The sequence below is a fragment of the Acartia tonsa genome, chromosome 4 (genome assembly GCF_053477335.1).
Source record: "Acartia tonsa isolate MP-2025a chromosome 4, ASM5347733v1, whole genome shotgun sequence".
NCBI classification, from domain to species: domain Eukaryota; kingdom Metazoa; phylum Arthropoda; class Copepoda; order Calanoida; family Acartiidae; genus Acartia; species Acartia tonsa.
This window is the reverse complement of record NC_137263.1, coordinates 18,783,992-18,797,745: the sequence shown is the minus strand read 5'-3', so window position 1 is coordinate 18,797,745 and position 13,754 is coordinate 18,783,992. Positions and strand designations below refer to the sequence as shown.

The 13,754-nt window shown below is 33.1% G+C and overlaps 2 protein-coding genes across 7 annotated transcripts; both read left to right on the top strand.

The window, feature by feature from the left end:
• The first annotated feature begins 84 nt into the window (after positions 1 to 84).
• On the top strand, positions 85 to 3,972 carry LOC145316337 (zeta-crystallin-like). Its single transcript, XM_080156780.1, has 6 exons — positions 85 to 200; positions 899 to 1,075; positions 1,451 to 1,553; positions 1,825 to 2,413; positions 2,729 to 2,831; positions 3,722 to 3,972. Exons 1-6 carry the CDS (start codon positions 123 to 125, stop codon positions 3,815 to 3,817), a joined length of 1,146 nt encoding a protein of 381 aa, XP_080012906.1. The 5' UTR covers positions 85 to 122; the 3' UTR covers positions 3,818 to 3,972.
• Positions 3,973 to 6,106: 2,134 nt separating this feature from the next.
• On the top strand, positions 6,107 to 13,731 carry LOC145316336 (E3 ubiquitin-protein ligase TRIM23-like). 6 transcript variants are annotated; one of them, XR_013878432.1, is made up of 13 exons: positions 6,107 to 6,196; positions 6,473 to 6,604; positions 7,037 to 7,186; positions 7,340 to 7,446; positions 7,784 to 7,990; positions 8,167 to 8,500; positions 8,638 to 8,978; positions 9,300 to 9,378; positions 9,790 to 9,915; positions 10,711 to 10,797; positions 11,471 to 11,577; positions 12,551 to 12,699; positions 13,551 to 13,731. XR_013878432.1 is itself a non-coding variant. In XM_080156779.1 (12 exons), the coding sequence occupies exons 1-11, from the start codon at positions 6,146 to 6,148 to the stop codon at positions 11,561 to 11,563; spliced, it is 1,707 nt and encodes a 568-aa protein (XP_080012905.1). In that variant the 5' UTR covers positions 6,107 to 6,145; the 3' UTR covers positions 11,564 to 11,596; positions 12,539 to 13,455. The 6 variants fall into 6 exon arrangements, 2 of the variants coding, with proteins under 2 accessions (XP_080012905.1, XP_080012904.1); XR_013878429.1 differs by having other exon boundaries at positions 13,462 to 13,731; XR_013878430.1 differs by having other exon boundaries at positions 13,372 to 13,731.
• Positions 13,732 to 13,754: the final 23 nt, after the last annotated feature.

Sequence of the window (13,754 nt, the reverse complement as noted above, 5' to 3'; positions counted from 1 at the left end):
TTGATCATATGTTAAATTGACATTATATCACGAAACCTTACGAGAACCTCTCTATATTATGAAACTGAAATTAAACCTAGTTGAATCAAAACATAAGTTTTTGTTTTTATATAAAGTTGAGAATGTCTTTTCAGAGACTTAGGACCTTATCTAGAATGCTCTCTCCAACATATATGAATGGAACACCTTTTGTTACCCAGGTAGAATTAAAATTAAGTTAGGTTAAGTTTGCTATTTCTAAAACTACGCGGCATTGGTACTTGTCAAAAAAAAAATTAAGAATATTATATCTTCAAGTTGGGGGAATATCTATTTATAACTAAATATAACTCAGTGCCAATACTCGTGTTTTATAAACTAGTCAGAGAAAAACATATTTTTTTCCTTACGTTTTGATTTATGATATATTATTACGAAGGTAAACCTATATTTAATAATAATTAGAATTCACGATATTTATAGCTATCGACATTAGTATTTTATTTTCCATGTGTGCTCTCCATATTTTCCAGTACGGCTTCGAAACCGGTTTATATCCACTGGATTAGAAACTGTTCTCAGCCATACTGAAAAATCATGTTTAGCTTCGTCTAACAGACAATTTTCCATTTATATTAAAATAAAAATAATAGGTAAAATTAATACTTTTTTGGTTTTGCCTATCGGGGCTAACAATACTGGTTTTAATCTTTAAAAAATTTATTTTAATATCCGTGGAAAGCTGTCTATAATACGATGCGATTAATAACTATTCTTTCTCCATGAAAAGTATTATGTAGGTAGGAAATTATTGAGCATTTTTAAAAATAAAGAAATTGTAATAATCTATTAAATACTCATTTTCGCATCTATGAGTTCGAAATTACTTTTTACAACTTGGTAATTTTTGTATTTTCAGTTAAACGGTCACTTTATACCAGCCGCGTGTGCTTACCAAACTAACTTGAACCCATATACCACCATGTCTGCACATAATGTTATGACCATGAAGGCCATCAGAGTTCACACCTTCGGGGGCCCTGAAGTCTTGCACCTGGAAGATCAGGTTACTGTTCCCCAGGTCAAAGAAAACCAGGTATCCTGTTCATTTTTATTGCTACCCAGAATTTTTATTAGTTAAGTTAAATTGCGTTGGTTTATCCATAAAAATTTTACATAATATCTATATAATATTGTATGTTACTATAGAATTTTGTGGGGTGAGGATTTGCCATTTTTAAACTTAACAATCGAACTTCGGGTCAAAACAGAATTTAAAATTGAAACTGTGTATTGAGAATCACGTGGAAATATGTGTTGAGCAACATCACGTTTCTTGTTCAACATTGTTTCTTATTTTGTCAAATTCGAATGTTTGGTCGAAGCTCCTTTCTATAAAACTTTGGCTGGGAGCTGGGTAGCCACACTTCACCCATCCTTCTATCATAATTTTTTTTTAAATTTCTTCAAGGTGTTGGTAAGAGTTGTCTATGCAGGAGTGAATCCTGTTGAGACATATATCAGAGAAGGACTTTACTCCAGGCTTCCAGAACTGCCTTACATTCCTGGATCTGGTAAGACCCTTTTCAATTTTCAATGTTTGTAGATGATTAACTTTCATTCTGAAATTCTGCAGCTATTAATATTAATTTGTCTTTGCATTTGTGGATTTTATTTCTGGATATTTTGTTATTTAAATTGTTAAGTACTTATTGATATAAAATATTAGAACAAATTTTTGACACCGAAAAAATGGTATCCTACTATACAAGCAAATTGTTATTTTTTAAAAACTAATTTTCATTCTGCACAATATAAGGTGTTAAAGTACTTTTTACTTTCTAGATGCTGCTGGGTACATTCATGAGATTGGTAGTGCCGTTAAAAACCTCAAAGTTGGCGACAGGGTCTTTGTCGCAGGAACCTCGTCTAACAGCGGTAGCTACGCTCAATTTGTTGTATCCGATGACACCTACGTCTTCCCTCTTCATGACAGGTTAACAATGCAGCAGGGTGCGTCACTCGGCGTTCCTTTCTTCACTGCCTACAAAGCCTTGATTCTTCGTGCACAAACCCGTCCTGGAGAGGTTGTCCTCATCCATGGTGCCTCCGGCGCAGTAGGAACAGCCGCTGTACAGATTGCACGCGCTCTGGGCGCCACTGTTGTGGGCACAGCGGGGACCAAGGAGGGTATGGATGTTGTGTCGCGTTGTGGCGCACATCATGTTTTCAACCACAATCACAAGTCATATGAAAAGAAAATGTTGGAACATCTGGGCACTGGGTTTGATGTTATTATTGAGCACTTGGCAAATATTAACCTGGGTCACGATCTACAAATGTTGAAGAATGGGGCCAGAGTGATGATTGTTGGTTGTAGAGGAACTGCTAACATTAATCCCAGACATTTGATGCTTCCAGAGGCAAGCATTAGGTAACTTTTTATAATAGATTTATTCTTACTTGGATCTTATACCTGATTATCATGTACTCTAATAAAGTAAAACTTGAACCTGGCTAAAACAACGAACCCCTCGGGCCTACATACACCCTCTTTACCACATACTCTTCCCTCCTACTGGATGAACGAACTTACCTATAAATTATGTCCATGTTTGCAACCTAAATTGATGACAATTTTACCGGCGTTATCCTTTTTTTCCAATTTTATTTTGTCATTTGATAAAAACTATATAAAGGAAACAATGTTTTCATTAAAAAAAATTGAGGAAAAATTTCCGTTTTTAAGGGGAGTAGCGCTTGGAACATCAACCCGCGAGGAATGGATTGAGATGGGAGCTGCCATTGTTGCTGGCATTGAGGCTGGATGGGTTAATCCTGTTATCAATCAGGTAATGATTATAATTTTGTATGATATTATCCTATTCATCTAATTTTGGAGAACTGATTCCTATTACAAGTTTCAATGTTATAAGCGAAGCATCTCTATAACATAGTACAAAAAATTAAATTTGTCCTTAAAAAGTATCTTGAATTTAAGCAGTTTTGCAGCAAAGGAAACTATCCACGAACGAGAGCAAGTGATTCTAACCACCTCCCAGCATTAATCCATAGTATTTTTTTAGTGAATATAATAGGTTTATGTTTAATACTACGCTAAAAAATTAGGTTTCACCAATGTTTTTTATGAAATAAACTTTGAAATGTAAAGTATTTTTTGATGCAATATCAACAAACGCTTTGTTGAGTTCAACGGACAAAATGAAATAAAACGGCAGAAAAGCATCAAATGTTGTAAATTGCAAAAGAACATTAATTAAACTGTTAAAAATATTACAAGTTACCAACCCTTTTTTAAATATACATTTTTAATCAAAATAATATACTTTTGCATTAAGATTATAAACAACAGTTTGAACTCATCTAAACATTTGATGATATTGCACCAAATATTTCTTAACATTTCAATGTTTTTTTTCATATAAAACTATGGTGAAACCTAACTTTTTCGTCGATAAACCAAATATTAAACATAAACCTAGTATATTCACTAAAAAGATACTATGGATCAATGTTGGAAGGTGCTTAGAATCACTTGCTCTCGTTCGTGGATAGTCCCCTTTACTTTCACTTTTATTTAGACTTGTACATTTATGTTCTGCTTATTTAGTTTTGACACTCTTCAAGTGTTAATGTTCGTTTGTTCTACCATTTCAGAGCTTCTCTTTTATGGATGTGGTCATCCTTGTTATAATGTTATGAATTATAATATTTTTATCAGGTTTACAACATGGAAGATGTTCAGCAAGTCCACCATGATATCATTCACTCCAAGGGAGCAAAGGGAAAACTTGTCCTCAAAATCAGCGATGAGTAATATTCAAACAATTAAAACCTACCTACCTATCTAACTAGTTATTTTATCTGTGATATTTAAGCACTTGTTTATTTTTGTATTTTTTTAGATTTTCTATCTTGTAATTTACTACCTAATATTTTTAAAAAGCATTTACAATTTACACGAGAGATTTAAACCCCGAACCACTTCATTATGCAATCTACATTTTCCTGGATATTTTGTTTACTGTAGACCATAAGTGTACAGCTTTACAGTACATTGTTTCTATTTGTTAAAGCAACACGTATGATAAAAGAAAAAGATTCTGTTTAAAATAAAATGCTTATATTTCAATCAAAATCTATATTTTTGTATTTTTTACCGATCCACTTCATTATGCAAATCAAAAGAAAATCAATGAGAAAACGTTTGTTTTGCCTTTTTCTCCACTTTTAAAAATTAATTCTGATAAAATAACTATTTTTTAAGGGATTTATGCATTAATTATAATGAAAAACAGTTTAAGGTAGATTTTAATGATTTTTCTAAATAAGAAATAATTAAAAAAAGAAATTCTATCCCTATCACTTTAGAGGACAGCTGCCGACCCCCAGTCTTATGGATGAAGCTAAATACATGTAAAAAATAAAAATTTGCCTGAAAAGTATACAAAAATGTTTTTTGATGTGTTAAAAAAATTCATTTTAAAATCTTGATTTTGAGGATGATGGCCTTTAAGATGCTCTTACTGGTGGTGATGGTGAGCTAAATGTTATCAAAGTGCATGCCCTTGAAGAAAACTTATATATTGAACTATGGTCCAATTTTTGTAGTCATAGCAGCCTCCAGCAAGCAATATTAAAAAAGAAATAAATTGCAATTTTAATTACTAAAATTCATAAAGTAAATAATGTAGTTTTTAGATAATGGTTATATTTCATGTCGAGAGGCTCCACTGGATTCTGCTATGACTACAAAAAATGGTACATAGGTTAATAGACAAGTTGTTGTAATGGTCATGTACTTAGATAACATTTAGCTCACCTTCACCACCAGTAAGAGCATCTTAAAGGCCATCATCCTCAAAATCAAGATTTTAAAATGGATTTTTTTAACACATCAAAAAACATTTTTGTATACTTTTCAGGGTAATTTTTATCTTTAACATGTATTTAGCTTCATCCATAAGACTGGGGGTCAGCAGCTGTCCTCTAAAGTGATAAGGATAGAATTTCTTTTTTTCAATTATTTCTTATTTAGAAAAATCATTAAAATCTACCTTAAACTGTTTTTCATTATAATTAATGCAAAAATCCCTTAAAAAATTGTTATTTTATCAGAATCATTTTTTAAAAGTGGAGAAAAGTGCAAAACAAACGTTTTCTCATTGATTTTCTTTTGATTTGCATAATGACGTGGATCGGTAAAAAATACAAAAATAGAGCTTTTGATTGAAATATAAGTATTTTACTTTATAAAGAATCTTTTTCTTTTATCATACGTGTTGCTTTAACAAATAGAAACAATGTACTGTAAAGCTGTACACTTATGGACTACCGTAGACAAAATATCCAGGAAAATGTAGATTGCATAATGAAGTGGTTCGGGGTTTATATCATTGAAATATGAATTTTTTTACTGTGATATATTAAATAATAAGGATTAATGCTAAATTCTAAGATTCTCGTTCATTTAGAAACATCATAGAAAGCAACAATGTACCTATTAGTTATTAGAAAGCTCAACTTTAATATATATTGAAAATATTTTGTTGACTTTGCAAAGTGTTTGATTAATGGATATATAAGGAATAAAAATTATAATAGCTATTTATCGCATCTTATTAAAACAACTTCCGTAGATAGTAAAATAAAAAAAATTAAGATTAATTGCAGTTACATTTGCCATATAGGGCTAAAGGCTCGGGCAAACAAAACTGAAATTTGTTAAATGATTTTTAATTTATCATTCGTGGAAAATTGCCTATAATACAATGCTATATATGATTTTTCAATATGGCTTAGAACCGGTTCTAATCCATCGGATATTAATAGGTCTAGAAGCTACATGTAAAAATGAATAGTTGAGAGTAGGATTAGCATATTTATTTGATTGGACTTCCTAATACCTATCATTAGAAAGCTTTAAAGAATGTTTCTAAATGTGCTAGATAATGAATTGCGGGATCTTCCAAATCAATCTTGTCTTCCCTTATTTTCCACATTTTCATCTTTCCACAACCTAATTGTGATTTGCATTTCATCTTCATTCGCATGCTTTCAACACATTCTCATGAATCAATGAAGTGGATAGAATCTAAGAGTTATTGGATATATATATTTATGATTTGTTTTTAGACTCGAAAAAATGGAGGAGTTGCGACTCCTACAAACAAAAGTCAGTCCCAAAACCACAAGTGTAAGTCTTTTTTTTAGTAGCAAATCTATTCTATAATTAGAAATGTTCGCCTGTAAGAAACTGTTAGAGTAAAACGTTAGTTTCTCGAATCACTAAGCTACAAAAGACCAATACATTTTCTATGATGAAAGGTTTCGTGATTTCTATATATTTTTGGACAAAGAATATCTGCTCTATAACTCACTTTGTCCGTTTGTCTAATCATACTTTTATGTGCTTCGCTGCTTATTGATGTTTTCATCCTTGTTTTTCCTCAATATTGATTTTTTTCTTCAGGTTTTGGAATGTCGCGTGTGCGAAGAAAATTTTGGTCTTCATGGAGATAAAATACCAAGGCTGCTGTTTTGTGGACATTCATTGTGCCATGCATGCTTAACAAGGCTTCCCACACCACAAGGATTTATCTCGGTATACTTTTACTGTATGCTAGAACGCTTCGCTCTTGTATGCATGTCTTTTGCCACTAGTAGTTATATAAACCAGAACATATTACTTATAGGACTATTCGAATATACGTGGATATTTTGACTGGGATTTTTTTTGACAATTTAGGGTGCTAACATGGAACTCATTTATTGGTTATTTCGTTTATTCAGTGGGAAGGGATAGGTTAAAGAGTTTTGATTGGGGGTTTCGTTATTTTAGCCTGCTATGGACTTCATTATTTAAAATCTGGTTTAATTAATTTTCCTAATCTGACACCATAGTTCAATTTTTTTTGGGACTGCTTCCATATGAACAATTTTGAATTTTTATTTTAATAGCTTAGCCCCTACCCTCTAGGGGAGGCCAGGGAAATAGTTGAAAGAAAACCATCCCAAATATATATATTTATTTTAGTGTCCATTTGACCGACAGCAGACTCTTATTGGTAACAACGGAGTATGGGAGCTGAAGAAGAACTTTGCTCTCATTGAACTTATAGAAAGAGTTCAAAGTCAAGAAAGTTCAACCTCATTCTCAACAGCATTCTTCGATAAAGAAAGAGAGGTACCTAAGTTTGCCCATTTAGTATTATGCAAAATTACCAATGAACTATAAAAGGAATAAGTACATAAATTTTCCTCTCGTCTAACTATTTAACAGAATCCTTGGTCCCTTTTGCATCGGGAGATTTGATGATTTATAGTTTATTTTTTCCAGTTGTCCGTTCCCTGTGATGAAGTGGACGAGCACGCTGCAGTTCTGTATTGTATGGTCTGTGGGACACACTTGTGTCAGCCATGCTCACAACAAACACATTCCACAAGGTGAGGATAGTTCTGTACTGTATGATCTGTGGGACACACTTGTGTCAGTCTTGCTCACAACAAACACATTCCACAAGGTGTGAGGATAGATCGATAGGAAGTATTGCTCTTTATTTTAAATCGATTTAAAGGTAACATGACACCTGTAGTCTATCCGCCAAGATCTCTTCAACAGTTCGCTGGAATCATTGTACAAGTTACATATTAGTCCCTTGGTGGTCTAGGCAATTTGGAAGAGGGGGGGGGGGGGGGAGGTTAGAGTATATTTTATTTTTTTATTTAACCCTCCCTTAGTTCACAGCTTTCATGTTTGAAATTACATCATTTTCCATTTCAGAACCCTAGCCAAACACAAGCGAATACCACTGAGCGAGAAGCCGCGTGAAAAACCCATCTGCCCCTACCACTCCTCGCACGTCATGGAGTTTGCGTGCCAACAGCTGGAATGCGCAGCCTCGCCGCTCATGTGCTACATATGCAAGGACTATGGCAGGCACAAGGGACACCAGAACAACCTCCTGGAGCTGGAGGCTGAAAATGTCAGGTGTTTTATATATGTTTTTTTTTATTTAATATTAGTCGAATGCTATTCCATAAATGTTCAGGGCACAACCGGCAGTATTTAACAAACTTTTAATACATTATTAAATTTCTCTGAAAACCAATTGTCATTTTAATAACTAATTTTTGTCGCATGTTCAAATAATTTAAATTTCTTAGATCTCGTATGTCATCGGCTGTACAAAAGCTGAAAAAGTTTATGGAAGAGATGGGCGAAACAAACAGAATGTTAGAAAAAGTTCTGGGAGAAATAAAAGGGAACGAGCTGAACAACCCAGTTAGTCCGGGTGGTGGCAGCGGACAAGACGGCACAGAAACCGAGCCCGGCACCGCAGAATCTGCCCGTAGACGGGTGCGGGCATACTTTCAGTCCCTGCGTGACCAGCTGTGTGTGCAAGAGGTAGCTGCGCTCACAGTTGTGGATACACATGTCAGAGAGAGAGTTTGTAGTATTCGACAACAGGAGGAGGATATTGCAACAGTTCTATCGCAGGTAAAATAGTTGCATATTCAGACTAGACAATTCGTATTTTACAAATGTGTCTTTTCAAAAATTCTCCTCGAATTCCTAAAAATAGCAAAAACTGCCATTCTCTGTATCAAAAGTTTAAAATAAGTTTCAAAATACAGGTAGCAGAAGTGTGCATTCAATGTGACCGCTTGGCCCGTCAGGATGATGCCCGTGTTGTCCTGGCCGCCCAGGAAATAACCAAACTTCTGGAGAGCGTGGATGTGCAGCAACAACATTTCTCCGACTATTGTCCTGACCAACTGAACCTGGATCCATCCATACCCATCACCTTCACCAAGGACAACAGGGTGCACATAGGACCCAAGATTGAGATGCGGGTGGTTACGCTGGGCTTGGACGGGGCTGGCAAGACGGCCATCCTGTGCAAGCTGAAGCAGGGAGAGTTTGTCCCGACTATTCCGACTATTGGATTTAATGTTGAAACATTAGAATTCAGGAAAGATACTACTATAATTTAATTCACCCCTAGAGGCCCTAAGGGCACTTGGGATTGGGAGGATGGGGGAGGGTTGGGCATTTTTCTAATGTTGATTTTCCTTGGGAGGGTGGTGGTACCCACCCCGAAATTAGTAATAAACCCCTCATACACCCCCTTTACCCCATCTTCTCCCCTCCTATTGGATGAACGAACTGACCAATAAGGGATGTCTAAGTTAGCAAGCTAAATTAACGACATTTTCCCCTCTCATGAATATGATATCCACGTATATTCTACATCTATTGCTTAGGTATAATAATGTGGTTTTTTCTGAACTAGGAATGTTAAAATAACTCTGTGGGATGTAGGAGGACAACATAAACTTAGACCTTTATGGAAACATTATTATCTCAACACTCAGGTAGGATATTATAGGGCTCGGCAGTCGCGCGTCAGCCACCTGTAAGCCTCATGGAAATCAACCTTTTACAATTTATCAATAAAAATGTTAAAAAAACCGAACGGGTGTAAATTTAAGGCTAAAATTCCATTTAAGTACTATTGTATAGATTTAATTTACATGTGTGTTTGTGTTTGTATGTACTACTAGCCATAGTTTCTTAGTGTTTAAACTTAAGTTAAGTAGTCATGGAGAAGGACGAAACACTTATGTATATCCACTAGGGCCAGTACAAGCTCCACGTTCAAGTACATTATGAAATGACCCGCTGTCTCATGGTGGCTACTCTTTATTATCTCAACCTCACAGGGTATGGCAGTCTTAAGTTATATATATATCTTGATATTATTCTGAAAGACCAACATATTTTAGGCTGTAATATTTGTATTGGACGCGTCCTCCAGAGACAGAATCTCAGAGTCAAAGATGGAGTTGGCCAAACTATTGTCAGAAAAAGAACTTAAAGATGCTGCGCTACTTATTTTAGCAAATAAACAGGTTAGGATTATATTAATGTTTGTACACTACATAATGATACATTGTATCATTTTTATTTAATTGTTGAATATCCTATTGTTTAAAGTTGTAAGGATTATTTTGTTTGTAGCTAAAGATTTCGATTGCTTCTAGACCGTTTGAGTTTATCCATTTTAGTTAAGCTTCACATTTGTCATGGGGCGATTTAAGTCTATTTTTCTGCTCTTTCCTAATCTTTATATAAAAGCCCCTTGATGCAGTTGCTAGGGGCGCAGCAAGCAATATTGTGGTTAACTTTAAATTACGAATCAACTTTTAAAAATTGATTTTTTTGGTAAAGCTCAATAATGGTGGGTATTAAAGAGTTATATATCAGACTGTTAGCATATTTTAAATGTTTAGTATCTTTTTGATATTTACAATTTTTATGACTAAGTCTTTTTATAGCATAAGTTTTAGTATTTACAATTATAGAGTTTGTTTAGTCACTCATTAAGAAGCATGCAACATTGTTGCATATGTATATTGTAGCTCAATTAACAGATCTATAGTATAGATGTATATACAGATAACTACCTCCCTCCCTTTTTCAATGACCCTTTTTCGTCTGCTACCAAATTGTTTTCTGCTACTTGGCTGTGTTAATATAACCGACATCATTGGTTGATTTGCAATGACCCAATCGAGAGTCGGCACAAGGACACTGCAATGGGGAGACACAGTTATTTAACCCTTTCTCCCTCTAATGTTTACTCTAATGCTCAATTACATTTTTGATCATCTTACATTTTTAAAAATTACTAATCTTATTTGAAGGATGTAACTGGTTGTGCTTCAATCGAAGAAATAGCAGATTCATTCTCTCTTTATAAACTTTGCTGTGGAAGATCTTGGCATATTCAGGTTAGAAAAATTGACAGCTTTCCGCGGATATTAAAAGGAAAAGTTGTGAGATTAATACCAGGTTTATTAGCCCCGAGTTGTTGAAGGTCTGGGCTAACAAATCTGGTGTTAATTTTACAATTTATATTTTGATGATAATTAATTGTTTGTAAAATAATGCTAAACTGGTGATTTTTCAGCGTGGCTGAGAACCGGTTCTAATCCAGTGGATATTTATCGGTTTCGAAGCCATACTGGAAATATTTTAAAGGATTATTTTTTTAAATTGACAAAATCACCAATAGTGTAATTTCAATGAAGAGTAAGAAATACTTCTTTTGGCTTTTATCTCGTATAACCCGCTACACATATATAGTAAGAGCAGGGAAAATGCCTTGTCCCAAAACACGTGCAACTCACTTAAAAAGTTTATTTCCCTGCCAATGTTCGAAATTCAAGCCAAACTCGATCTAATCACCTCCAGGGAGAGAGAGGATTGGTTGGTACTATTGTGCAAAAGTGTCCAATGTTTTTTTAAGAAATAATTTTATTTACATAATGGGTAATTTTGTCCAACATTTATGGAATGTACTTTAATTCATTGTCCACTGTCTTATCCCGAAATAACCCCTTGATTAACCAGCGGACTTTTAGAAAAATTGATGAAAAGTACCTAATGATTATTTTGTTGTAGGCCTGCGATGCCAAATCTGGAAATGGTTTACAAGAAGGTCTGGACTGGCTGTGTAGACAACTAGTAGCCGCTGGTATTCAGGATATGGGCTAGGATCTTAGCATATACAGTATGACCCTCGAAAAAGTATTTTTAAGCATCTGCAGCCCTTATTTCTCAATGAATTATTAAAAAATGTATATGTCCTTGTTTTCTATAGATTTTCACATAAGTAGATATAAAAATTTTAATTTTACCTCCATTAACTCCGGAGATTTTTAGAGCTAAAGTTTTGAAAATGTAACTGAGAAAAAGAATTTTTTTTTGTTTCTCATAATTTTTGGATAGTTATATTATGTTTTTCTGGCAACTGAATAATAATACACAAAGAAAAACAAGTTAACTAATTATTTCTTTTTTATTCCACCAAAAAATATCAATTTTATATGGCAAAAAATACTACTGAATGAATTGATTATTTGCAAATTTTAGGTTATTTTTTATGAAAAGGATTAATTATGACAGTTGCTCCGCCCCCTTTTCTGACATCTCAATCATTTAATAGGGGGTTAATTAAGTTTTTTAGACTAAAAAATCATTATGTTCTAATTTTGTTTTCTTTATAACTTTTTTGTTATTAAAGTTAGGATTATGAAACAAAAATAATTTTCCTGCTATATTCATAAAGATTTATTTGGTTTTTTAATCTAAAACAAATTTGCCTAGGTAATAAGTAAGTTTTTCAAAATATCATCAAACTAAAAAGACTCAAAAAATATGTGTAAAAAAATGCTTTTTACTCAAAGCCTAAATTTTTTTTTTCATTTTTGTATAAAGTTTCTGCTAGTAACAAAAATAAAAGGACTTCTACCTTAATTTTGCTAAAAAAAGTCGTTTCATGTTAAAAGTTACTTTTTCCTCAGTCACTTTTTCAAAACTTTAGCTCTAAAAATTTCCGGTGTTAATGGAGGTAAAAAAAAAAAATTTATAACTACTTATGTGGAAATCTATAGAGAACAAGGACATATACATTTTTTAAATATTCATTGAGAAATAAGGGCTGCAGATGCTTAAAAATACTTTTTCGAGGGTCATACTGTATACAAAGATGTTCAATCACTACTGCGAATGTGCCATCATAATTATTTCGCAAATTTTACAATAACTAGGTGTTACATATCTGTAAATAGAAAAAAAAACTAATAAAATGATTATGCCTTTTAATTAAGAAAAGTGCAATATAAAGAAAGGTAAGTTATGCTGCTGTTGTATTAAATTTCCAGCTCAATCTTCAAGTTTGTTATTTATCTTTAATTTTGCGGATGTGATGGCACATAACATAACATAACATCAGTATTTGTTAGATACCTGCAGTATTAGTTTATTATTATTAGCAATTTTAATTAGTTTCTTTGGTATAGTAAAAAGCTTGTCAGGGAAAAAACAAAAACAGATATTCAGCGATTTAAATCATTTTATCCTTGTTTATAATTGAGAACAAATACTGAAAGTCTTAATGACAAATCTTCTGATTGGGCCGATATTACCATCACTGTATAGGAACAATCTGACCATAATTAATTTTCACTGCGTTCATTTTATAATTCAGCTTTAGATAAAGCTTTGTCAAAATAATTACGTCGCTCTGAATCTGAATCATACATGTCAGTGACTAAATATGAACCAAAATAGCCATGCATGAATGATAAACCATCTAAGGTTTTTAAATTATTTATTTTAGCTTCTGTATGTTTTTTTTCGAGTAAGATAAACAAGAAAACATGTAGTATAGTACTTGAGTAGGTAGATAAGATGTTCATTTAAAACTAAACATAAAGACAGACCACAAACATTATTTAAATCGCTGGAATCTGTCTCTGTTGACACCATTGGATTAACTTATTTTTTAAATACCTTTCTAGTCAGTGAAAATTAACAGTTAAAGTTAATATTTAAATTGAAAAAACGATTTAGATTAATCTGTTAATTGTTAAATAAAATTTTAAACAAAGAATCCAATTTTAAAAGTTTTTAATGATTTTGTTATTTGTTTTGTTTGCAAAGTTTATTTTCTGCAATTCATTCTGTACTTTTTTTTCAGGGCTCGGCAGCCGAGCTGCCTGCTTCAGCGGCAAAACTGATATTTGACAGCTGCTGCTGCCAAGCCTTTTTTGTTTCTGTTTAATTTAAATTATGGAATATTAAATTTTATTATTTTGTATATTTATACCTATGTTAAGTAATAACCGCTAAAAAGATGAAAATAAATTTTTAGAAATCTCTTCAAGTTTTTGTTATTTCAATT